Source organism: Meriones unguiculatus, chromosome 20, assembly GCF_030254825.1.
Source record: "Meriones unguiculatus strain TT.TT164.6M chromosome 20, Bangor_MerUng_6.1, whole genome shotgun sequence".
NCBI lineage: Eukaryota > Metazoa > Chordata > Mammalia > Rodentia > Muridae > Meriones > Meriones unguiculatus.
Window position 1 is genome coordinate 23,079,054 of NC_083367.1, and position 25,283 is coordinate 23,104,336.

Genomic DNA, 25,283 nt, shown 5'->3' on the forward strand with positions numbered 1-25,283 from the left:
GTTTAATCACCACGTCCTTCAAGAGGCCTTCCCTGATTTCTCCCAGCTGGGGTTTGATACCTGCTATCATTTCTCTCCATCTAAAACTCCCACGAGATAAAGCTACAGTCAGAATAGTGAACATCAACCATATACTGTGACCATCAGAGAAAAGTGCCGGCCTGCCATGCTTGTCTCATTTAATACAATCCCCTGAGATGAGTGAAATTAAGTTTCTTAGTCTTATAAAGGTGGGGACTGAGTTCTAGGCTCTGAGTTCCACGTTCTGGCTTTGGGCTTTTCAGACCAAGAGTTTCTTCTGAGTTGACTTGTTCAGTGTTTGCTGCATAAGGAAACACTGGCTCTTGTCAATCCCATCTGAAACACAGGCCAGCAGCCTCTCTTAAAGGGCAACACGTTTCCTTCTGCACCTCTCATAGCAGCAGCACGACCAGCTCTTGCTGAAATGGCTCCCTCCCCTTACAAAAAGTTGCTGTTTATTTTGTTGTGTGTTTCTGTTACAAGCACCCATGTATCCCAGGCTGGCCTGAAGCTCACTGTGTAGCAAAGACAGTTTTGATCTCCTGGGCCTCCTGCTTCAGCTTCTGAAGCGCTGGGATAACAAATAAATGATACGAGCTGAGTTCTGTTGAACTCTTCAAATGCTGCAAGAGAAAGACGGCCCATTTTTAAAATGGTGTAGACTATGGATTTTCGAATTTACCATGGTACAAAAGCAATGTGCTTTTAGTACAAAATTAGATACTCTGAGCTTTGTCTTTTGTTTTTGTATCTTTGGTTTGGGTTGATTTGATCTGCATGTGTATGTGTTCATGTCCATGTCCATGTCCATGCATGTGTGTGTGTGTGTGTGTGTGTGTGTGTGTGTGATAGAGCTTTGCTTCGTATTCCAGGCTGGTGCCAAACTTTGCCTCTATTTCCCAAGAGCTGGGCTCATAAGCATGAGGCACCGCACCCATCCAACTCCACTGAAACCTCAACATAGCACAGAGGATAGACTGTGCTGACTCAGGATGGCTAGACTTGGCAGCTTACTGCAGTCAAAGTCAATGTACATTCAGTTGAAACTTGGATACTTGAAGCTTTGTGTCTTTTGGGCTTTGCTGCTGATAGCTTTTGATTTTGGGGGATAGGGCCTCACTGTGAAGCTCAGGCTGGCCTAGAACTTGCTATGTATATCTGGCTGGCCCCAGAACTCATAATCAGTATGCCTGAGCCTCCCAAGTACTATCATTAAAGAACTGACCAGTACAGCTGGCAGGGTATTTCTAGCTCACAGTTTGGGCCCTTTCCTGGGCCCAACTTCTTCAGATCCTCTCTGATGATGCTCGATGGACTGCTGAAGCAACAACTCTTCCATAATCACAAAGGGAGTAACAACATGGCGGCAGCAACACCTCTGAGCTCTGGAGTGCTTGAAGTACATTCAATGTTAATATTACTCTGAGCTTGAGACATGTTTCTGTAAAGTGAATCCACTGGAAGCTGAGACATAACACAGAGAGGGGTCCATTAAATTTGGTAATGGATCTATTGACATCTTGTTTCATAGGATGAGGCTCTTCAGTCCCCAGCAAATACTAAGTAATTCATTGATGTCACTTAATGAATACATTGCAATGAGGGTCAGAGATGATGTAAAGTTGGTACATGTATGCCTAGATCCCTAGCTCTGCAGGAAGCCAAGCGTGCCAACACATGTTTGTAACCCCAGCACTGGCATGAGAGAGTGTGAGCTAAGGAAATGAAGATGGTTTTTCCATGAATCTTGGCTAAAGAGAGAAAAAGTGGTGTGTGTGGGGGGGGCACAGGGAAGCTGGGACGAGGCAGAGTCTGTGGGTATAACTGACCTGCTTTCAGTTTACTCACTTTTAGAGATAGTGCAGATAGTGCAAGATGAACATGTTTAATATGTTAAGAGTTGAGAGCCTAAAGGGGAAAGAAGCTAAATCTGCTGGGAAAGGAATTTCTTGGAGGTGATAGGGGAGGAAGTGTTGAAAACTTGTGGATTCCTGGAGACAAGAACCCCAGGTTGTTGCCCAGATTGTTTCTTTCTTCTTGAGTCTCTATTTGCTTTCTAACCCCCAAAGCAAATAGTGCACAGTAACTCTTACAGATAGTAGTCAAAAGAATTTTCTGTTCTTTCCCTTCTTTTCCTCCTTCCTCTCACCCTTCACTTCCTCTTCCTCACCTTCATATCTCTGTCCAAGACAGGCTAATTCAAAACAAAGGATCGGTGCTACAATTTTAAGAAATAAAAAACCAAAAAGGACCAAAATCTTTATCTCCATTCCCAAACACTCCTTTAAGTGAATCCCTGAGTTCTGCCTGCCATTGATTGGTGGTGATATTTTGGTGGAGTAGAAAAGGGACCGTTAAGTTACTGAGCCTGGAGTTCAGGCTAAGAATGTGCTGTCTCACACCCTGGGTGATGCTGAGAGCGGTGCCTCTCGTGAGCTACAGCACAGAGGGCGCAGAGAGATACCCGTCTCACCCCTGCAGTTCCCTTCCTGAGGGTCCCTCCCCCTCCATGCCCCAAACCAGGCCTGGAGAAATACAAAGTTAGACCTTGGGAATCCAGAACAGGATGCATGGAAAGGACTGGGAAATCCCAAAGGCATGGAAAGCTGGGGAATTCCAGAGATGGCTCAGCATTGTCAGGGTGCTGGTTCAGGGCAGGTATGGCTATATAAGGGAAGTAACTAAATATAGCATATTTCTTACCTTTGTAGGGGATCTTAGCAAAGCCTGTGGATATTCATAAACAGATATAATTTTCTTAAAAAAACAACAGAGTAACTACTATTGCTTATTCCTTAAACGGGTCTAAACAGTTAATCTTATCCTTACAGTCCACAGACACAGAAGAAGTTTTAAGAAAATTAAATCATGTGATATTTGTATAAGCAATAAGCAATGCAGATGTTCAGAAAGAAAGAGTTGTATGATCAGTGGTGTTCTGAGGTAAAAAGATCAAGGTCATGTGACTGTATTGTCAGTGTCTGGGAGACCATGGAAGGGCCCTGGCCATGGATATGTGAGGAACCCCATATCTATTGTACCCCATCTGCCATCAGGTACCCAGTCAGCAAGGCATAGCTATTTGGAGGAGACAGTGCGTCTTTTAATAATTTTCTGAACATTTTCATTGGAAAACTGCCTTATGTCAGGATTAAAAGACTTTGTTTTTTAATGTTTTTTTCTTTTCTTTCTTTCTTTTCTTCTTGTTGGAGTCTGGCACTCACTATAGCAGCCTAGGGTGGCCTTCTACGCCTTGTAATCCCCCTGCCTTAACCTCCCAAGTGCTGGGGACTCAGGCACTATCCAACCTGGGAGAACTGAAAGTTACTATGGCATTATATAAACAGTGGGTTTTCCAGGATGAAAGTGTGCCTCACCTCTGGTCCCCATGGCTTTTGAGAATAAGGCAGCTCTCTCTCCCAAAACAAAGAGAGCCAGGAGACAGAGGCTCTGCCAGCTGGTTCACACAGAAGTGCCGGTGAGCTATCATTTTTCCACATCAGTTGATATCATTATCAACTAAGCCATTTTATATTAAGAGTAATATCTGTTTACTATTACATAATAGGAAAAGGAACCACAAGTGGAAAATCCCTAAAATCTGGCCAATCCCTGAATCATATCTGGCAACCCTCTAGTCAACAGGATTATGTTTTCTGAAGAGCTTTTTTTTTTTTCGAATAAATTAATAAAACCAAGGCAGCCTAGATTTAGTAAAAAATTTCGTTTAGTGTTTTACCTAGGCATTGCTCAGAACATGTAATTAGAAGCATGGTCTTACTCTTTAACTCCAGGCTCCAAGATAGCTGCTTCCCAAGCCTGGTTCAATTTGGAAATAAGACTCCTCTAAGCCCCCCAGTGAGAGAACTCTGGCTTTGTTTGAGATGGGGAGGGTGTCTCCCCTAAGTCTGTTTACAATGCTCTTCACAAGGTTGTGGCGCCCTGAATAAAACTGGGCCCAGGTGGCCCTGGAGCCCGAGCTGCTTCTGATTCCAGGCATTCATGATACTCACTCAGGCAGCTGCCTCCAGCTCAGAGACATTGTGACTGGTCTCCGAGGGCTCCCAAGGCCGCTCACAGTCCCCTCTAACCCAGCAATTCAACTCCTGAAGGAGCACCAGGGGCGGGCTGCAGCTTCCATCCTCTGAGGGCTGGAGGGATGCTCTCTCAGCAGTTCTAGGGGGCACCTTGCCCAGGAGTCTCCGCGCGTGCCCACTTCTCACACCCCAGCCACTCTCCAGGGATTTCCGCCACCCAAGTAAATACCATAAACCCTGTCCTTAATTAAGGCCCCATAAAAACCACGTGTGAAGCTACAGAGCTAGTGAAAACTGTCAGCAAGTAACGGGGAAGGGGAAGGGACGCACAACCACCTCCATCCCTGTTAGAAAATGTCCTGCTCTGTCGCTTTCCTGATGCCTTTCCGTGATACTTCTGAAGAAATAGATTACTTCCTTCCCTAGCTACACTCTCTGTGCGAGGCGACCATCGTCTAAGGGTCAGAACGGGCTGGTTTGTCAGGAGTGTCTTGGCACCCTGGGCCTTTCTGAGAAGTTAACTCCCCCACCTAGCCTCACCGTGCCCCCATCCGACTGATTTAAAACACCAGACACATCCACGCTTGGCACATGAGCAAATCGAAGATTTCCATATGCATCATAAAAAGACGAGCAATCGATTCAAAGCATCTAGGCCCGGGAAATGAAGGATGAACACCTCCACGCCCACTGTCCAGATAAATCTCCAAAAGCCATTGCTTCGGTTCACTTTCCTGGAGAGCTGTGATTTTCCATCTGAAGTTTGCATTTGCTGCCTGGCTTTCCCCTGAAATGCAGACCTGGGGATGCGCCTGCTCACGTGACATCTGTTAGCCACAAGTCCGCCTTTACTGCCCGTTGCTTTCCTTAGGATGATGGAGACAGGGGTCTTCAAGGCTCGAAGAGCCCACTCACATTGCCCTGCTTCACTTTCTGCCCTATGTACCTAAGTTCACTCATTTTAGAAGAGAAATATCACGTCCCTCTAATAAATAAGTGTGCACCTCCAGTTATAAATCACTGTCCACAGAGGCAAGGTAGAGTCACACTTTCAGATACCAAGAATAATCTCAGCCAGGCCCTGCAGCTTGTGAATAAAATGGAAGACGGACCTGTTCACATCCTGTTCCTAGTCACTCCGAAGCTAAATCGACTTGGCAAAAGAGATGGAAAGAAAGCCAGAGTAAAAAGATTAATTTTAAATTCAAGTTTGGAAATAAAGCAAGAACCATTACCAGCTTCAAGCTCAGAACTCTCTGAATAAGAATAATAATAAAAAATACTTTCCATCTGAAATAAAACTTGGTTATGTCTAGGTTGATCAGAAACACATTTGGAAGGCTGAGATGTAGCTAGGCGGTGGAGCATTTGCTCGGCATTCAGGGGGCCACAGATTCAATCCAGCCCCCACCACTGCCTCACACTCCAAACATGAACAAATCTGAGACCAGCATCAAGAAGAGAAATTCCAGCTCAGAATCTTAGGTTAACGTAGGTTGCTTGCCACTCGTGGAGCAGACAAAACTTTTTCCTTTATGATGTTGGGGACCAAGCCTTACGAGGTGGGTAAGCACTCGGGCACTTTCATTAAACTTTTTTATTTCTCTCTGTGTGTGCCTGTGTGGGTTCGCCTGTGTGGGCACCCCTGTGTGAGTGTGCTGGGTGAACGTGGGCACGTGCGTGACAAAGCACCCCTGTTAGGGGATATCTTCGGCCCCAGATCCTCTCCTTCCACCTTGCTGGCCTCAGGTTCTTTCTGTTGTTTGGGGCTGCCTGGTGCTTACAGCATCTGGGGCGTCTCCTGTGTGGACTTCTTGCATTATTGGAATCCCTGGGATCAAGACACATACTCTCCACCTAGCTACACATGGGATCTGGGCTGTCAAAGTCCTCACGGCTTCAAAACATGCGCACTATCCACTGAGCCACCTTCCCAGTCCAGGATGAGTGCCCTTGAACACACCTGCTGACTCGCTTATAGTATCCTGGCAGTACGAAGAATACTGATGGAACAACCCACCTTTCAAACATCATCCTAAGAAGTTCACAAGAATACTGATCTATTTTTATGGTTTTACAACACACACACACACTTTTGAAACATGATCTTATGCAGCCAAAGTTGACCCCGTTAAACTCTTGCTCTTCCTGCCTCTACCTCCCAAGTACTGAGATTATAGGCACCCATACCCTACTTAGACTCCAAAAGAAGATTCTTTGAACGGATATTGGAAAGAATACAGGGGCACGGGATATCGCTCAGTGACGGAGCACTACTGTGTGAAAGGTCACGGGTTTGTTTCCCAACACCTCAAGAAGCAGACTGGGAATCTGCAGTAGCTCAAGCTGGCTTTGAACTTTTCTTCTTCCTGACTCAGTTTCTCAAGTAGCAAGCCTGGCTACAATTCTTTTTCTGTCCTTTTTTAAAGCCAAGCTCTCATTCCAGTCTTGTCTGGCTTAGAACTCAACTGGACAGACAAGCAGAGCCTTGAACTCACAGCAGTCTCTAAACTGTGCTACCTGGGTTCTGGAATTAGAGGTATATGCCACCATTCCTGACTGCAACTTCACTGAAAGAAGAAGAAGAAGAAGAAAGAAAGGAAGGAAGGAAGGAAGGAAGGAAGGAAGGAAGGAAGGAAGGAAGGAAAGGAAGGAAGGAAGGAAGGAAGGAAGGAAGGAAGGAAGGAAGGAAGGAAGGAAGAAAGAAAGAAAGAAAGAAAGTTTCTCTGTGTAGCCTTGGCTGTCCTGAACTTTGTAGATCAGACTCTTCTTAAACTCACAGGAACCCTCCTACCCAGCCTCTGCCTCCCATGAGTGCTGGGATTAAAGACTTGTGCCACCATGACCAACAATAAAAACAAAAAGGTTTTACAATAGTGACATATATACTTATTCTTGTCTTCTTCCCTGAGTGCTGGAATTAAAGGTGTGCACAATCACGCCCGGAAACTTTAAGGTGTTAAAGATTTATTTTTATTTCTTAGTGTTGTGTGTGTGGTGGGCGCAGAGCATGGGTATGTTATCGAGGTGCTGGGGGAGGCCTGAGGATCCCTGGATCTGGAGGTACAGGCAGTTGTGAACTGCTCTGTGTGGGAGCAGGGATCTGAACTCAGATTTTCTGCACAAACAGTACAAACTCCTAACTTTGGAGCCTTGTATCGGTCTCTGCCTCACCATATTCCCACGAGCACCCTCTAAATGACACCCATATCCAAAGCATCTCTCTTCTCTCCTTTTGCTCTCAGGTACGAAGATGGATCAAGAGCCCCATGGTCAGTGTGGACAAGCATCAGAGCCCCAACTTGAAGTACACTGGCCCTTCTGGGGTGCACCTTCCTCACGGGGAGCCAGACTTTGAGTCTGCTCTGTGTCAGTCATGCCTGGGTGACCACGCTTTCCAAAGGGGGATGCTCCCTCCGGAAGAACCCTGTACCTGGGAAATCCAACCTGGGTGTGAAGTAAGTTCTTTATTTCGCTTAGGGCTCGTTCTTCTGGAAGGATTGGAAACTTTCTTACATTTGTGCCAGAGGTGCCAACTTTAAAAACAGAAACAAAAAACCCATATATTCATAACACTTGTAAGGAGGAAATTGAATGGTAGGTTTTGTTAGAGAGTTCTTTTCCTTTATTTCCTTCTTCTTTCTTCTCTTCCTCCTTTCTTCCTTTTTTTCTTGAATTAGCTTCTCAATATGTAATGCTGGTCTTGTCTGGAACTTGGCCTCAAATTTACAGTGTTCCTCCCTCTGCCTCAAGGATAGTACTGAAGGCCTGAACCACACACCTATTGTGTTTCTGCTTCAAAAATTACATTTATTACATGTGTGCGTGTATGTGTGTATGTGTGTGTGTGAATGTACCTTCACACACATGTGGAAGTCCCAGGGCAACTTACTGAAGTTTCCTTCTCTCCTCTGCTATGTGGGTCCTGAGGACTCAGGTCATTGGTCTTGGATGAACGGGCCTTAACCCACAAAGCTGCCTCTCCCTCCTCTTGCTAGGTTTTCTGATTTGAAAAAAAAAAAATCAACATTTTAATATCAGTTTGGGACTGTAGGAGTATTGTGCAGAATGGACAAAGATTTTGTATAATTTACATCTCCCTGCCAATGCATAGTTTCCTCCGGGATCAATATCCCCCACCAGATACAGTATCACTCAGCATTGTAGTTTACAGTGGGGCTAATCTGTCGCCATGGTTGTTGGTTTGAGACAGGGACTCATTACATATCTTAGGCTGGCCTTAAATTTCTCCATCCTCCTTCCTCAGCGTTCCAAGTGTTGGGCTCAGATCCATGTGCCCCCATACCGACTTTAGTTCATTCTTGGTGCTTTGGCAATTGTGCAGTGATGTCCAGGCAGCCATGTGCCGTCCTGTGCAGTAAGTATCATTACTGTAGTAAAAAATCCCCCATAGACCACTTAATCCTCCCAGGCCTGGAAGCCACTGATCTTTGTACCGTCTCATGGGTTTGCCTTTCCCGGAGTGCGAGGGAGTTGAACCTTCTGGAACATTGTGTTAGCTTCTGTGGACTACTGGTCCATCAGTGACCGGTCACCTAGGAATGCGGTCAGTGTTTGCTCATACAGAAGATCGAGTTTTAAATGATGCACAAACCTGGTTCTCATCATCATCGATGCACTTGATGCTACTGACAATATTTAGTTCAACACAATCTGACCCGTTCACAACTTTTCCCTGCTACTCTAAAAGATTCAGGGGTTGTTTGTTTGTTCTGAGGCAGGGTTTCGCTGTGTAGCCTTGGCTGTCCTGGATCTCACACTGTAAACAAGGCTGGACTCAAAATCACAGAGATCTGCCCAGATGTTTTTTGGTTTTTAAATTTTTTATTATTTTAAGGAAAACCAGGTAACAAACCTCACACATCTTCTAAAATTTTAAAAATTAAGGAGTTTTACTTAAGGTCTGAGGATTAAGGTGAGGTTATATTTCTAACTTGTAATTTAATTAGTCTCATTTTTTTTTTTTTTTGTAAAACTTAAATAAAATTTATAGCCAGGTGCTGGCAGTGCATGGCTTTTATTCCAGCCCTTGGGAGGCAGAGGCAGATGTATCTCTGTGAGTTCAAGGCCAGCATGATCTACAGAGTGAGTCCAGAACAGCCAAAACTAAAACAGAAAAAAGAAAGAAAAGAATATGTGTTACTTTTAATATCTTTTTTTCTTTCTTTTTGGTTTTTTGGTTTTGTTTTTTGTTTTGTTGATTTTTCTAGAAAGAGTTTCTCTGTGTATTACTGGCTGTCCTAGACTCACTTTGTAGACCAGGCTGGCCTCGAACTCACAGAGAGTCACCGGACACTGACTCCCTGAGTGCTGGGATTACAGGCATCTTTCTTTTTCTGTTTGCTTTTGAGGCAGGATTTCCTTTATATAGCACTGTCTGTCCTGGAACTCTAGATCAGGCTGCCCTTGACCTCACAGATCTGCCTCCTAAGGGCTGGAATTAAAGTTGTGAGGCACCACTGCCCTGCAGAGTAAACTGTGTTTTTTCACACGCAGTTTATAATGATCATAAGCTCTGGGAGGCAGAGGCAAGTGGAGGCCAGCCTGATCTATAGAGTGACTTCCAGGACAGCCAGGCCTACAGAAAGAGAAGCCCTGTTTGGGAAAAAATTAAAATAAATAAATAAATGGTAACAATAACTAAACACAGTCTAGAAAACCTAACATTATTTTAAAGTGCAACTACAGATCCCCCAAGCCAGCGCACCACCAGATGCTTCCTGCAGCAGTTGCTGGCACCCTCTTTTGAAGATGATAAGCATTTTCCAGAGATAAAGGGCTTGTTCTAGATATTGAAAGATTGAAAACCTGGACTCTCAGTTTTTGACCTGGGGACATCAAGTAATGTTTTTCTTAGTGGAAAAACCGGCCACTTTCGAGAAGGGGCCAGACGCACATAGGAAACACCCCACAGTCTGCCTGCTGTTGGTGCTGTTTTAGCTGACTTACCAGCCGACTAATCCTGGGAATCAGAACCCGGCTCAGATCCCGCTTGGCCACAAAAGGCAGTAAGTAGATGGTAAGTACAGAGCTTAGCAGATTTTTTTTTCCTTTTTTTCTGATACTGAATGTTTTGGGTTTCACCATCACAGTCTGTGGCATGCTCAGGCAATTCTGCCCGTAGAGAAAGCGGTCACTGGATGACATAGGAAACAACAGGCCTGGCTGTTGTTCCGACAGTCTTCCATTGACAGACTCTCAGCTAGTCCACTGGCCAGAATCTGCAGGTTCCTGGAATTGGAAACAGCTTAGCAATTCATCAGAGTCTAAAGAGGGGGCTCTGCACGCCCTACAGAGACCACAAAGGCCTCCTCTAAGTATCTTCTTCAGAACCTGTTATCTAGCCACATCACTGAGAGCTAGATTAACCTATCCATGGACTCACAAGAGGCAACAATAAACAAAGGACTGGAAGGAATTTAAGGCAGCCTTGTCATGCCTTTACTCTGCTCGGAACTAATGGTACACCAGTCTCTAATTTACAGTACATTCACCACCTGGTTCTCAGTCAGAAAGATACTTTTAAAAATTAAGACACAATAGTTATAGTTTGTATCCCTTTAGAGATAAAAAGTGAAATAGTTCCTTGAAAAGGCAACTCTGTCCTTTGAAAAAAAATTTGTTACTTTTTTTAATTCAGGCATTGTATGTGCACCTGTGTGTATGTCCACACATGCGCACACATTCCAGCAAGTGTATGTGGAGGTCAGATTCAGAGGGCAACTTGGTTGTTGGTTCTTTCCTTCTACCCTGTGGGTTCTAGGGACCAAAGGTGATCATCACCTTTACCTGACGAGCCATCTTACCTCAGGTAGGAAGCTGGAGAATTGCCATGGCGACGGTGCTGCTCAAGGACAGTCAGTAAGTCATTCTCAGATCTTCTGTGTGGGCTATTTTAAGTGAATCATTAATTTACCTGCTTAATACTCACCTGTAAAAATTAAAACAGTGCAGGCTTACCTTTCAGCTTCTTTCTGAAGCTGGCCTGGAACTCACAGATCTGCTTACCTCTGCCTACTGCCGCTGGGATAGGATTTTTTTTTTTAATCTTTTGTAAATGTAATTTTTTTCCTGTTTTTTCGAGACAGGGTTTCCCTGTAGATGTAACTGTAAATCTATCTGCACATGCTTTTAGAGACCTATATCCCTATGCGTGTTCTGGCGTAGGTCAGTAGATCAACTTGGGCTAATGACAGCCTTGCAAACATCATGTGAGAAGTCTAAGCTAAGCCCTTTAAAGTCTCGGATCCTACAGTGGGAATTTAATCACCTGCAAATGAAAATAAACTCCCTTTGATGTGTTTTTAAAAAACATGGGGGAAGAGGTGAGAATGTTTTAAATAAAATAAGAATGCAAAAATAGTTTTAAATTCCTTTATGAATAGTGATTTTTTCCCCCTGACTTGAAAAAAAAAAAAAGCCTACATTCCAAACACTGCCTTTTGTGTCCCGTCACTACGACCGACTCATGCTGTGCAACTTGGTGGCCTTTACATGTGTTTTCTCATGGAAGAGACTGGAGTTTCCTGTTACCAGTAAATCACCCAAGAATAACAATGCTGTGATGTAGCTGGAACCAATGTGTAAAGGGGACTGTTTGGAAATTAAATAGATCTTTCCTCGGATGAGGCAGGGAAAGATGATAAGCTGTTACTCACTAATTGATGAACGCTGGCCACAGCATCAGCCTCGAAGAGGTAGAAAGCCAAGTGGGTTTTGTTGGTGGCGACACCATAAGTGTGCACATGCTTGTGTGCAAACGTGAGTGTGTGTGTGTGTGTGTGTGTGTGTGTGTGTGTGTGTGTTTTGAGACAGGGCCCCTCTATGTAGCCCTGGTTGTCCTGAAACTCACTATGTACAACAGGCTGCCTTCAGACTCACAGATTCACCTGCCCCTGCCTCTCCAAACCAGGCTTTAATGGCATAGGCCACCACAACTGGCATCCAGGTGTTTTTTTCCATGAAGGTACACTACTAAATACATTCACCAGCTCTGCTTGTACCATGTCTCCCAAGGCACCTGCAGCGCCCATAGCATCCTCTCTGGAGCCGGAGGACAGAGTACTTTGGAGGGGTGGGGAAGGAACCCTGCAGAAAGCAGAGGACTGAATCATGACTGCAGCCTAAATGGGCAATGTCACTGCTCCCTCCTTCCCTAGAAGACAGAAAACACTCCTTTCTGTTGTAACTCTGTTCTGAAACAAGCAGCGCCGCGGTGTAAGAGGTTGGTTGAAATGCGTAACCATCAGCAGGCAGCTAGGAAAGCATAGTTCATCATGATGGCAGCAGTGAAATACCAAAATGGAGGAAGGTGCATGTTTGCATATTCAGTGGGACCAGGAAGTCAGAGGGGAGGGAACAGAGATAGTCCAGGCAAAGTCTGTAATACAGGAAAGGGAGCTTAATGGTGGCAGTGGCAAGTGAAAAACAATATAAAACCAAAAAGCTGGAAGAATCAAATGAGGATAGTTCATATTGATGAAAGCTGTTTACTAGGGACATAAAACATTGGAAAACATATAGAAGAAAAACTGATAAAAATGAAAACCAACCAAACATACAAACGCCTGGCAAAGTCAGGTTATACAGGGGACATCGACTTCAAGAGATGTCCGGGAGTGCAGCTCAGTGGTAGTGCCTAGCATGTGTGAGGCCTTGGGTTCAATACCCAAGACTAAAAAAAGAAAAGTAACTACTGAAAAATGTAGAGAGGATGTCACCAGAACAAAGCTGGGTGGTAGTTGTGCAGGCCTGTAATCCTACTGCCTGGGAGGTGACAGGATCATTAGTTCAAAGTCGTCCTGCATTACAGTGCAATAACTGTTTCAAAATAAACACAGAAGCAAACAATTAACTGTGATTTATGTAGATGTTTGCATATATGAAAAAAATAATAATAAAAATATTTGAGCCCTTCATGGAACAGTTACAAAAATCAGGCCAAAAATTACATCATCAAATTCCTCCAAAAACAAATCATGCAATTTGATAAAATTAGAAACTGGGAACAGTATGGGGGCTAACCACCACCTCCAGCCAATTCACCCACCTGCAATTCACAATCGTACTTCCTATCAGCTCTGAGAGGATCGGAAGTGCAGGAAACTCAGAGCTATTTTAAGCCGTTATAATACCACCAAGGAATATGCATCAAATCCTCCCATTTCTTTCTTTAAAAATAATCTTTGGCAGTATTGGGGATTGAACCGACAATGTTGGGCTTGCTAGGCATGCGCTCTATCACTGAGCTGCACCCTCCCCCCATCAAGACTATTAAAAGTTCAATGATAACATTGTGTTGGTAAAAATATTATTAGAAGAAAACTAAAATAACCATTGTTAGTGGAAAAGGCTTGTGGCAGTGTTCCTCTGTTTAAAATGGCCACATTCTGATGTAGCATGTCAGGTGTCTGTATTAGCCCTAACTATTTGTTCCTGTGATAGTGGTGTCAGATACAATAGTGAAAATGGGGGGAGGGGAGGATGAAAATATAAATGGCTAGCAGAATTGTGAACCCATGGGAAATTAGTTATGGCTCCTCCCTGCTATAGACTCCATGCAGAAGGTGAACAGAGCACGGTGGTGTAAACCACATTCCAGCACTTGGGGGTGGGGCGGGGTGCAGAAGGATTAGGACTTCAAGCTTATTAAGGTCATTCTCGTCAGCTATATAGCAAGTTTGAATCTAGCCTAAGACACATGAGACTGTCTCAAAACAAAGGGGGCGGTGGTAGGAGGGGGAGGGTGAACATCCTGACATGTCCTGGGGTATATATAAAATTAGAAAAACGAGTTGATAGATTATTTTGTTTGGGTTTGGTTCATTGGTGGTGGTGGGGTCAGGTAAAGAGTATATTAGGAGTTATTAAGGCCACAGATAGAGAGGCAGACAAGACTGTTGGTGGGGGGGTCTGAGGAGGGTTCAGGGGCCGGCTCTAGGGACAGACAGCATGGTAGAGGCTCTGAAGAGCGGAGTGGCAGAGATGGGGGTGGGGAGTCTCTTCAAAGTGGTTGCCTGAGAGCAGTTTCTCAGCACAGGCTCTAGCTGGCCTCTCTGATTCCCAGGCCGGTGGGAGCAGGGAGCCGGGAGCAGGATATGTGACCGCCAGTTTCCTCTTTGATGTAAAATCGCTTTCCCAGGTGAGAAACCCTGCCACCTGGAACTCTGTTTGCAAGAGATTCACAGAGAACGAGTTCCAGCATCTGTCAGTATATGTGGGATGGGAGAGTGTGCCGCCGGTGTTCCGGCCTGATCAACAGCTGGATTCTAGCGCTACACTCCTACATTTCCAGATTTTGTTTATATATTAAAAAGGAACAGAGGAGTGATTTTACTGGAATGGGAAGAAGAAGAGACCCAAGAGAGAGCGGCTTCCACGCAGTCTGAATTCTAAACAGTGTGGGATTAGGCTGGGTTCTCGTCTACAGCAAACGGTCAGATGCATGGTCCAGGTGTCTGGTATCTGCTCTCATGTGTCTGGAGGATGTCACAGGGCCCAAGCAGCCTGCTGGACAGTATTCTGGATGAAATGAACCAGTATGCAGATTAACAAGGGGCCTGTCTACGAATCTAGAATCAAAACAATTATTAAAAGAACAATCTCAAACATAGGTCAGAAACATCAGAAAGAGTTTTGAAATCTATTTGAATTGGAATTATTGAGAGAAAGGATGGAGGTAAATAGAAAAGGTGATGGTAAGAAGGAGTCAGAGAAGGGAGCTTGTGGGGAAGGCACCCAGTCAAGGTAGTCTTCATAAGGTTGCTATAGACCTCCTCAAAGTTAATCCTATTAAATCCTACACAGAGACACCCCCACTCCCCCCACCTGCCTCCCTTGCCTCCTTAAGCCAGGAGACAAGTCAGTATGCAGACTTCCTCCATGGTTTCTTCTCCAGATTCCTCTCCTGACTTCCCTTATGGATGGACTATTTATTAACGAGAAGCACAAAGTCAAATAAACCCTTTCTTTCCTGAAGTTGGTTTTGGTTTTGGTGTTTACTACAGGAAACAACAGGGAAGCGAACTAGGGACAATTGCTCAATGTAGCGTTGGACCTGTAACATTGTAACTCTCAGTGAGTTAATGGTTTTGAGATGTAGTCACAGAGGGCCAGGTGGGCCTTGAATATGTAACCGAGGAACCCCCCCCCCCAAACATCTAATCTCTACCTCCCCACGGGCTGAGATTAAGGTCTGCCAGTACACTGGGCTACTTCCCTGTTTAAAAAGAGATAAAAGAACAGGAAATGTAAACATCCATCCCCAGGGTATGGTGATAACTGCCTCCGGGGGATTAAAAGGGATCAGTCAAGGACTTTGGCTTTACCTACATTATCTGCAGTTTCAAGACCATATTAATATGTTACCTGTGAGTGTGGTAAACACCACAGCTACCGAGGAACCCAATTATGGAAGGAAACAGTTGCAGCTCCATCCTGGGGGTAAGAAATCAGGCATCACTGTGGTCTTCCATCACGGAGCCATTCTATCCCTGCCAAGGAAGTCTCTGGAGAAACGGTGTCCTAGCAATCATAGAACCCAAAGTATTCATCTTCTCAAAGCCCTTATGTCCTCCAGGGCCTTGCAAACCTGTGATACAGTTGCTATGTGCCTTTTTTTTTATGTCTCCCCCTTTGCCTTTATTAGTTGAAGCTGAAATTTTGTTCATGCAAAATTTTGTAATACTGAACGGAAAGGCAAAGCAAAAAAAAAAAAAAAAAAAAAAAAAAAAAAACCAGCTCAGCCCAGGCTGTAAATCCCCTGCATTCCCGCAGCTGCCTGCCAAAGGCTCAGAGCTGATTCTCATTAAGTCTACCCTCTCATATGGGATAGATTTGGCTGAGTGAGGATTTCCCCAGACTCTGAGTCTTCTGTCCATCTTTCCACTCAGTCGGCTTGGAAAGTGCTGAGTCAGCAGGCAAGGGCTGTATGCAGTGTTTCTTCCTTTCTTTAAGGCCTAATGAATCCACTCCTTTGGAAGGACTCATGCCATGTCGCTACAAACAGAAGAACTAGCGCTAAGGCTTTGACGTGGTTCTGTGTGAGGTCCCAGTCTCTTCCTCCTCAGCCCCTCTTTAGCCAGGCTCAGTAGTGCAGGCCTTTAATCCCAGCACTCGGGGAGGCAGAGGCCAATGAATCACTGTGGGATGGAGGCCAGCCTGGTCTATTAAGTGAGTCCACGACACCCAAGGCTACCCAGAAATACCCTGTCTTGAGGGAGGGGAAGGCAAAGAACCTCTTTAATTAATTAATTAATTAATCGATTGCATTTAACACAGTCCAGGGCTGGCCTCTAAGCACTCCTGCTTGCTGGTCTTCATCTTCATGATCCAGGACACCTGTGCTTACAAAGATGCCTGGTGTCCTTTAGATTGTCTCTGAATTACTGAGCTTCGGAGCCCAGCAAGTGTGGAAGGGAAAAGGTCTGCTACAAAAGTTTCCATCTTTTATGAACATGGTGAGTTTTTCTGATCTTTCTTCAAAAAATACTATTAAAAAAATACATTAAAATCAGCCAGATGGTTTTGAATGGTTTTGGTTTCCTTTAATTTATATCGTATTTTTATGAAGGCTTTTATGGATTTAAGAGTTGTCCTCTTCCCTAATTTTCTGCTTTTGATATGACAGAATCTCCATGGAAGTGGGGGTCCGGAGGTTCTAAGTTTGTCACCTATGATTGTCATTGATCTTCACCAAGTTTCTAGCCCTTATTTTTCCTGAGAAAGCTCTTGTCAAAGAAAACAAAATTCTTGAACAAGCAGAATTTCTTCATTGTTGATAGCTAGACTGTGGCCAAACAGATGAAGCATTCTAGATGGACAGATCCAGAAAACCTGGTTTTTACACCGAGCTCAGTCACTAGCAGGGCATGTGACCTAACACATGGTCCCTGACCTATGCAGGGTCATCTGGAAGTTGAGAAGAATAAGCAGCAATGCTCATCCTGAAGGGCTGCTGAGAGGATTCCCGTCAACACGGGGAACGTGAAGGAAACCTGTAAAACCTATTATGGTATCGCTAATTGACTAATACACGCAAGGTAGCAGGAGTTAAAAATGGTCAGAACAAGAAAAACCTTTTAAACAAAGGCTTCCCATCTCCAAGCTTTTGGTGCTGGTGTTCATTGCTTACTAGTTCATTTGAAGACAGGGTCTCCTGTAGCCCAGTCTGGTCTTGAACCCACTTATATAGCTGAGGGTGACTTTGATCTTCGAATCCCCCTTTCTCCACATTTTTAATTATGGGATTGCAGGCATGGCCATCAAGCCAGGTTTTGCATGGTGCTGGAAACTGAACCTAGGGCTTCAAGAATGCTGTTTACACAGCCTACTATCTCAGTCACAATTCTAGCCACACCAGCTCTCTTAATTATTATTATTATTATCATTATCATTTTATTATTATTATTATTAGTTTTAGTTTTTCAAGACGTGGTTTCTCTATGTAGCCTTGGCTGGCCTTGAACTCACAGAGATCCACCTGCCTCTGTCTCCCCCAGTGCTGGGAACACAGATGTGCTCCACCATGCCCAGCTGACTTAATGATTCTTTTTTGTTGTTGTTGTTGTTATTTTATAAAAGTTGTTGTATTGTTATTTTTATTTTTAATTTTTTAATTAATTAATTCAACTTACATCTCTGTCATAGGCCCTGCCCTCCTCTTCTCCCAGCCCCACCCACCTTCCTGAATCCTCCCTCCTCCTATTCCTCAGAATAGGGGACCCCCCCCATCCAGACACCCCAGCTCATCTGTTCCCATGAGGACTGAGTTGTCTTCCTCCCCTGTGGCCTGGTTGGGCAGTCCTGTAAGGGATCAAAAAGCAGGCAGCATAGTCCATGTCAGAGGTATCACCCACTCCCCTGACTATCAGGCCCACAGGAAGCCTTAGATGCCCATCAGGTAATCATAAGTAGAAGACCTAGGACCAGACTATGCATTGATGTTGGTGCTTTGGATGCTGAAGGCCCCTCTGGGCCCTGGACAATTGGCTCTGATGGTCCTTGTTCCCACTCTTCCGCCATTACCTCTGTCTATTCTATTTCCCATCTGATTGAGATTTACACGTCCTCCCTAGGGTCCTCCTTGTTACTTATCTTTCTGGGGGTCTGTACATTGTAGTATGTCTATCCTGTACTATGTGACTAAAATCCACTTGTAAGTGAGTACATACCATTTGTGTCTTTCTGGGTCTGTGTTACCTCACGAAGGACAGACTTAACAATTTGTAACTCTGGAAAAACAGAATTTTTAAAACATTTATTCCAGTGAGATGTGTCTCAAGTAAGAAACTCTACTCTTTTCTCTCTGAAGTTTTGTATATTTTCTCCTTTGGTTTAAAGTAACCTGAAATGGCCTAAGTATCATTAAGCACTTTTTTGGGGATAAGAACCAGAAAAAAGATTATCCTTGCATCTGGATATCCTGCTATGAGCTGGTGGGAAGCTACAGTTTCCACTGTCAGATTTCATATGTCATCTAATATATATTCACCTTATTTATGTAATAACAGTTCTTTTTTACCTTTCCCATAATTTACAAATGTGTAAGATTTTAAGCCGGACTTGGTGGCACACACCTGTAATCCCAGCACTCGGGAGGCAGGGGCCAGTTTGAGGCCAGCTGTGAGTGTGAGGCCAGCCTGGTCTACAAAGTGAGTCCAGGAAAGCCAAGACTACACGAAGAAACCCTGTCTCAAAAAACCAAATGAAAAAAAAGTGTAATATTTTTTATAATTAAATTAATGAGAACTTTAAAAACAATCTAATTTTCTTTGTATTTCAATTGCTTTTACTTGTGTGTATATTCTCTCCATATTTCATGTGTATATTCATTTTGCACATGACTGAATATGTTATGTAATAACTTATTCTTTTCTTCACTTAACATTTGACACATTCCTATGTTGCAATATAAGTCTGATGATTAGCATTATGGGTAATATTCTACCAGACAGTTATGTTGTATAACCAGCGACCCTAGGATTAGCACTTTCTTTCTGTTTCTTTTTTGAATAAGGCTGAAAATTATGGGGTGTTTCTCACTTGGAATTATCTTGGGATAAATTGAACCTTTGTATAAATTCCCAAGAATCTGGTGGTTTGAAAATAATGATGATGGTTTCATAAGCCTTTCCAGACCAATTTAGAAAGAGTTGAATCAATAAAAGAGAGGGGGGAGTAGAAACCCAAGAAACTACCCACACTATAGAAGTAAACCTCTCCCACCTTCCTTGAAGGCCATGCTTAATTCTATGTCAATTGAATTAAATGATACAGCATTGATTTGATTTAATTTTTTTTAAAAAGATAAAATGTTGTTCTTTGCTCAGTCTAGCACAGAACTCACTATGTAGCCTAAACTGGCTTCATACTCATGGCAAAACTCCTGCCTCAGTCTCCCACTTGTGTTGGTGTTATAGGTGTGAACCACCACACCTGGCTTTTTTTTTTTTATTATTATCAAAAATGTTAACATTTTTTTCCATTTTAAATTTGTTGTGTTTCCTTGTAGCAACTGTTTCTATCTCTTCCCATGTGTTTGAACTCTGTATTCACTCTTAGCAATGTAAAATGCATTGTTTTCACAAAGATCTAAAATCTCTTTCAATCTTATCTATTGCAATCTTTTTCTTACTATGAGTCTTGGTTATAAAACTCACAAGATGAACTGTATTTTCTTTTCTCTTTCTAACAGAGGAGAAACATCCATTAGTGGAAAGCTAAATTAAGGGTGTTGTGCTTCCCACACAGATATACCAAGAAAGTCCCTGCTCCCAACACAAAGCACAGAAAAGGATTCTAGTCTACCCGGCTTTCTGTCTGCCCCACAGGCACGTTTTGTGACCTACCAGATAACCAGGACACTGGGCCCTCTTTCCCAGCATCCCAAGTTTCCCCCCACTTGGTCCCTGAAGATCAACTCTTTCAGATCCAACTCTGCCCTTCTCACAGGTCAGAGGTGAGGATCTAGACAGTTCTTCCAGAATGGGGAAGAGGGAGCAGGATCCAGGTCACTCTCATCTCCTTAACCACCAAACAAACCTTTGCTTTGCCAACCACGCAGGATGGACTGTGATCAGAGGAATGAATGGCAGGACATTCATTGGGGTGAAACACACTCAGGTTTGTACCACAGATAACTTCTGTAAGTTCAATCTGACCAGCAGGCCAGCGCTTCAGCGATGAGTCTGGAAATGCTCAGAAATCTATCTGGACTGCTCAGAAATCCTCTAGCTGCCCCTCCTCCTCCCCCCACCTCCCCACTCGCCTGCCCCCACACATCACTCTCTTCTGCACACTATTAGCCAGCAGTTAATCTTGGGCTGAGATGTTGTACCTTGGGTCATGCGTAACCCAGTCTTTCCTACTTGTAACGGAATTTATTCATCTTAGGGTAGTCCTTCCCTGAAGTTACATGGCCTTTTCCCACTATAACAATATTGCTTTGGCAATGTTACTTAGTAATAAGTAATTTTGAGATCATTAAAAGTGTTAAAGAATTTAAGGGTTTGAGCTGAGTGTAATTTTATGCCAATTGGTTGTTTTGTTTTTTGTTTTTTTTTTTTTTTTTTTGGTTTGGTTCGGTTTTGGTTTGCTTTGGTTTTTTTGACATTGTTTCTCCCTATCCTCAAAGCTTAGAGTGTTTACTTGGACCGCTTACTAAAGAGATAAAAGTTAATTTGTTGGGGCTGGAGAAATTAGCTCAGCTGTTAAGGACTGACTGCTCTTCCGAGAGGACCCAGGTTCACAATCCCAGCACCCACATGGCTTTGTCCAGAACTCCAAGATCTGACACTCACATAGACATACATGCAGGCAAAACACCAATGCACATAAAATAAAAGGTAACTAAATTTTAAAAAGTTTAATTTATCAAGGGGCAAGGAGCCTCTCTAGAAACTATTCTATGGAGAAAAAGTTTTAGGAAAACTAACAGGAATTTGGGGAAAGATGTGCCTTTCATTCATTCTGCTTCTACAGAAAATCTTGAAGAGCTCCTAATTTTTTCTGAAACACCTATCAGCCGAGGTTGCCCAGAGTAAATCAATCATCCAATTTTCATTGGTCACACATATCAGGTCACTTTGTCTTTAAATGAGATGAAAATGTTTCTAGGCAGTGTCCTAGCGAACTTCAGCCTGTATGACATCATCTCTTAGAGCTGTGGTTCGAAACCTTCCCAACACTGCCATCCCTTGAAACAGTTCCTCCTGTGTGGTGACCCCCAACCATAAAGTTATGTCCTTGTTACTTCATAGCTGTAATTTTGCCGCTGTTATGAATTGTAAATGTAGATATCTGTGTTTTCAGATGACTTAGGTGACTGCTATGAAAGGTTATTCAACACCCAAAAGGGTTGAGACCCACAGGTCTAGAACCACCACTTTAGAAGCATCATCTGAAATCAGAAATACATTGATGCCATGGAAGCGGCTCAGCTCTCTTCTATGAGAAAATCAAATTCCCTTACTGAGGTAGACTTTTAGCCATTCATATAAGAATATCTGAAAACTCTCTTTTAAGTCCAGCCAAATTCCACGGCCTGTTATCTATAATTTTAGTTTACTTTTCCAATGTCCATCAACCTTGATAGCTATAAATACACAAGTTAACCTCAATAAACATGTGCCTTTTTTCCCCATAGGTATTTCCTGTTATTTTCCTCACAGGTTGATGTTTAAATGACTATTCCAGGAGGTTCCCTAGGTTTCTGTGTGAAGAAGAATGCAAGAGCTCAGCACCTTGGCAGGGAGAGATAAGCGGTAAATAGGTGGCTCTCTACCTCAGTAATACAGGTTAGAGGTCTTTGCAGGCTAGAAAATGATAAGCGTATTAGCTTGGGAGGATCAGAGCCAAAAAAAAAAAAAAAAAAAAAAAGGAAAGAAATTGATGACAGTTTGCTTCTTGGCTTAGAACTGCATGAATCAGCAGCCCTGAGTTATTTTTAAAACAAGTGACTCTCATCTCAGCATGAAGCCAAACCTCTCAGGTAGAGATCCCCTGTACATATACACACTGGGACCAGAAACTGGGGTCTCTCTCCAGCCCTCCAAGGAACCTCTCTATAGTTCTTAAAAAATACTTGAAAGTTTCTGGTGTCGGCTTGGCAGTGAAGTACCACCGTGCGGTGCTTCCTAGAAAGAAGGAGCTTTACTGGCCAGTAAACAGGTGCTCACACATAGCCGTATAGGCTGTGTAAGTGGTACACAGGGGAAGGTTCCGATAATGCAGACGAGAATCCTACAGCTTATTTTTTGGGGGGACCCACAGTCTTCCCGGAAGAACAGGAATCTAAGCTAAGAAGTGGGAGTTACTAAACTAGAGAAGAGTGAAGAAGAAAACCTCACAGATGGGTCACATGAGCCAGGGCCTGGGGATCTGGAATAATATGGTGATTGGAACCAAGTAACGTGTAGCTCAGGGGGAAATGGAATTCATATCACTAAGGGTTTTTGAAAGGCATCTTACATAATTCTTCCATCCTCAGGAAATGGGGATCCACTTAGTGATTCAGTCACAGAAACGATACACGTGTAGGAATAAAAAAGAGAAAGAGGAAGAGATGAATTCCTGGCATTTCTCCACTGGAGGCCTCTGGCTTTGGATTAAGGTTTATAACCATGAGATAACTTATTCTGGAGATTTATTACAATAAGGTGGGTTCTTGCTTTGCAAAGAGAGACAAAGATTCCAGCTTTAAGAGAGGTAACTTTTTGTTGCTGTTCTTTTTACAGACATATTGAAATGGTCTTTGATTTTTGAAATTACATTTATCTGGGGTAGGGGTGAGGGTATGTCCTTGCTAGGGACTTTTTGGATAGAAGTCAGAGGACAACTTTTTTGGGAGTCTGTTTTCTCTTCCTGGGCTCAGGCCATAAGGTTTAGTGCTTGTAACAATGACTAGAGTTCCCAGTCCCAAAGCAGCACAAGGAATTACAAAGATGAGTGTGAAGCATGAACAAACTTTTAAAAACAAATTTGTTCATATGTCATAACAGAAGGAGCAGGTAAAATCAAGAGGTGGGGGAGTTGCTTTGACCAGAGCTCTTGAATTCTCTGTGCTGAAGTTAGCTGCCTACGAATAACAAGAAGGCAACAACAGATGTACCCAAGATACTTCTGTTTTTATTGTAGTTACTGACTATTTATGTTTGTTTGTTTTGGGGGGAGTTGAGACAGGTTTTTTTGTTGTTTTTGTTTTGTTTTGTTTTCTGTAGTCCTGGTTGTCCTGGACTCACTTTGTAGACCAGGCTGGCCTCAAACTCACAGAGATCTGACTGAGTCTGCCTCCTGAGTGCTGGGATTAAAGGTGCATGCCACCGTGCCTGGCTTAAGATTTCATTTTAGAGAGAGAGAGAGAGAGAGAGAGAGAGAGCGCTATGCATATGTACCTCTGGAAGGTGGAGACACTGGATTCCCCTAGAACTGCAGTGACGGGCAATCGTGCGGAGGCTATTTGACTGGGAACTTAACTTGGGTTCTTTGGAAGAACAGTGCTGCCTAGACATTCCTCCAGCCCCTCCCTGCCCCCTTTTGGAGACAGAATTTCTTTATGTAGCCCTGGCTGTCCTAGAACTCACAAATATCTGCCTGCATCTGCCTCCGGAGTGCTAGGATTACAGGTGTGTGCCATCACCCCCAGCTCCTTTAGTTTTGAGACAAGGTATCACTTGTTCCTGGGCTGACCTCAAATTTACTATATAGCCAAGGCTGTCCTTGAACTCCTGATCTTCTGGCTCTACCTCTATAGTGCTGGGATCATGGCAAGAACGAGCACATGCAGTTTGCGTGGTGCTAGGTTCCCGGTCTTTGTTTACAGTGGCTAAAGTACTTCTAGGGCCTGAGGCACATCTTCAGCCCTAACTGCTATGGTTTTGACTCATTTTCAGGGTTGAATATGTCCAGGTGGGTGGTTTGTGTCTGTAATCCCAGCATTCAAGAAACTGAGAGGAAGAGTATGGCAAGGCCCAGGACAGCCTGGGCCACATGGTGAGTCCCAGGCTGCCCTAGACTACAAAGCAAAAACTGTGTCAAAAGCCAAATTGAAGAGGCAGGGAGGATCTCTGAGTTTGAGGCCAGCCCAGTCTACAAGAACAAGTTTCAGAACAGCCATAACTATTAGGAGATACCCAGAGAAACCGTGTCTCAAAAAAACAAACAAACAAACAAACAAAATAAAAAAACAAAAACAAAACAAAACCCACAAACAAACAAACACACTAAAAACTTGACAGACCCTGATGGTGACACACACCTTTATTCCCAGCACTCAGGAGGCAGAGGCAGGCAGATTGCTGTGAGTTTGAGGCCAGCCTGGTCTACAGAGAGAGTTTCAGGACAGCCAGGACTACACAGAGAAACCCTCCCTTGAAAAACCTTTAAAAAACAAAACAAACAAACAAACAAAAAAAACCCAATATGGCTTAGTGGTAAGGACATTTGCTTCCAAACCAGAAAACCCGGGTTGAATCCTTTGTTCAATCCCTGGTGGAAAGAGAGAACTGACTTCCAAAAGTTGTTCTCTTACACACACACACACACACACACACACACACACACACATACTAAATAAATAGTAAAGAAAATACAAGCAATAACAACCAAAAACTTGAATGCACTAGCAGTAATGACTGGGTCTGGACAAATGTGATTAGCCCTTCAGCTACCCTCCCTGAAGATGAACAGGAGGGATTTGCAGTAGGCTTGGAAGGTTGAAAGAACCTGCCTGCCCTGGCTGGGAGCCATTGCCTGCCCTGGCTGGGAGCACAGTGACTTAATCAACTGTGCTAATCAGATCCATGGCTCCTGAGACACACAAAGGACAAAACTCGGCAGCAATGGAAGAAGTGGCCTCTTTCCCCTCCCCCTGAGCAACTCTTAGAACATTTGCTTCTCATTTTCTTCAAAGTTGAAATCCTAGCAGTTCTGAGGACTCATTTCATCAAAGATGCCTGCAGAGGTCATGGGCCCATTTCATAGACGGAGCCTGAGCTTCATGTCTGCCATGAAGTCTTGTAACGCATGGGTCATGGTTACTATGGATGACAATATTAAGATAAGTGAGAAATACCAAGGATAAATACACTAACAAACTAAAGAGCCTGGGACCCTTTACAAATGTGAAGGCTGAAAGTATCTGAAATTTCAATGCTGGATTGAACTGTATGACACGACCTTGGCTCTGATGTCTCTGCTGGTCAGGAT

General features: G+C 43.7%; 1 protein-coding gene across 1 annotated transcript in view; it reads left to right on the forward strand.

Annotated features, from left to right (window-relative positions):
* The window catches only part of Sgk1 (serum/glucocorticoid regulated kinase 1), a 118,662-nt gene that overhangs the window by 35,824 nt on the left and 57,555 nt on the right, over positions 1 to 25,283 (forward strand). The window contains exon 2 of the mRNA XM_021640308.2: positions 7,304 to 7,516. Coding sequence (XP_021495983.1) covers positions 7,304 to 7,516 — 213 coding nt within the window. The remainder of the gene's footprint in view (positions 1 to 7,303; positions 7,517 to 25,283) is intronic.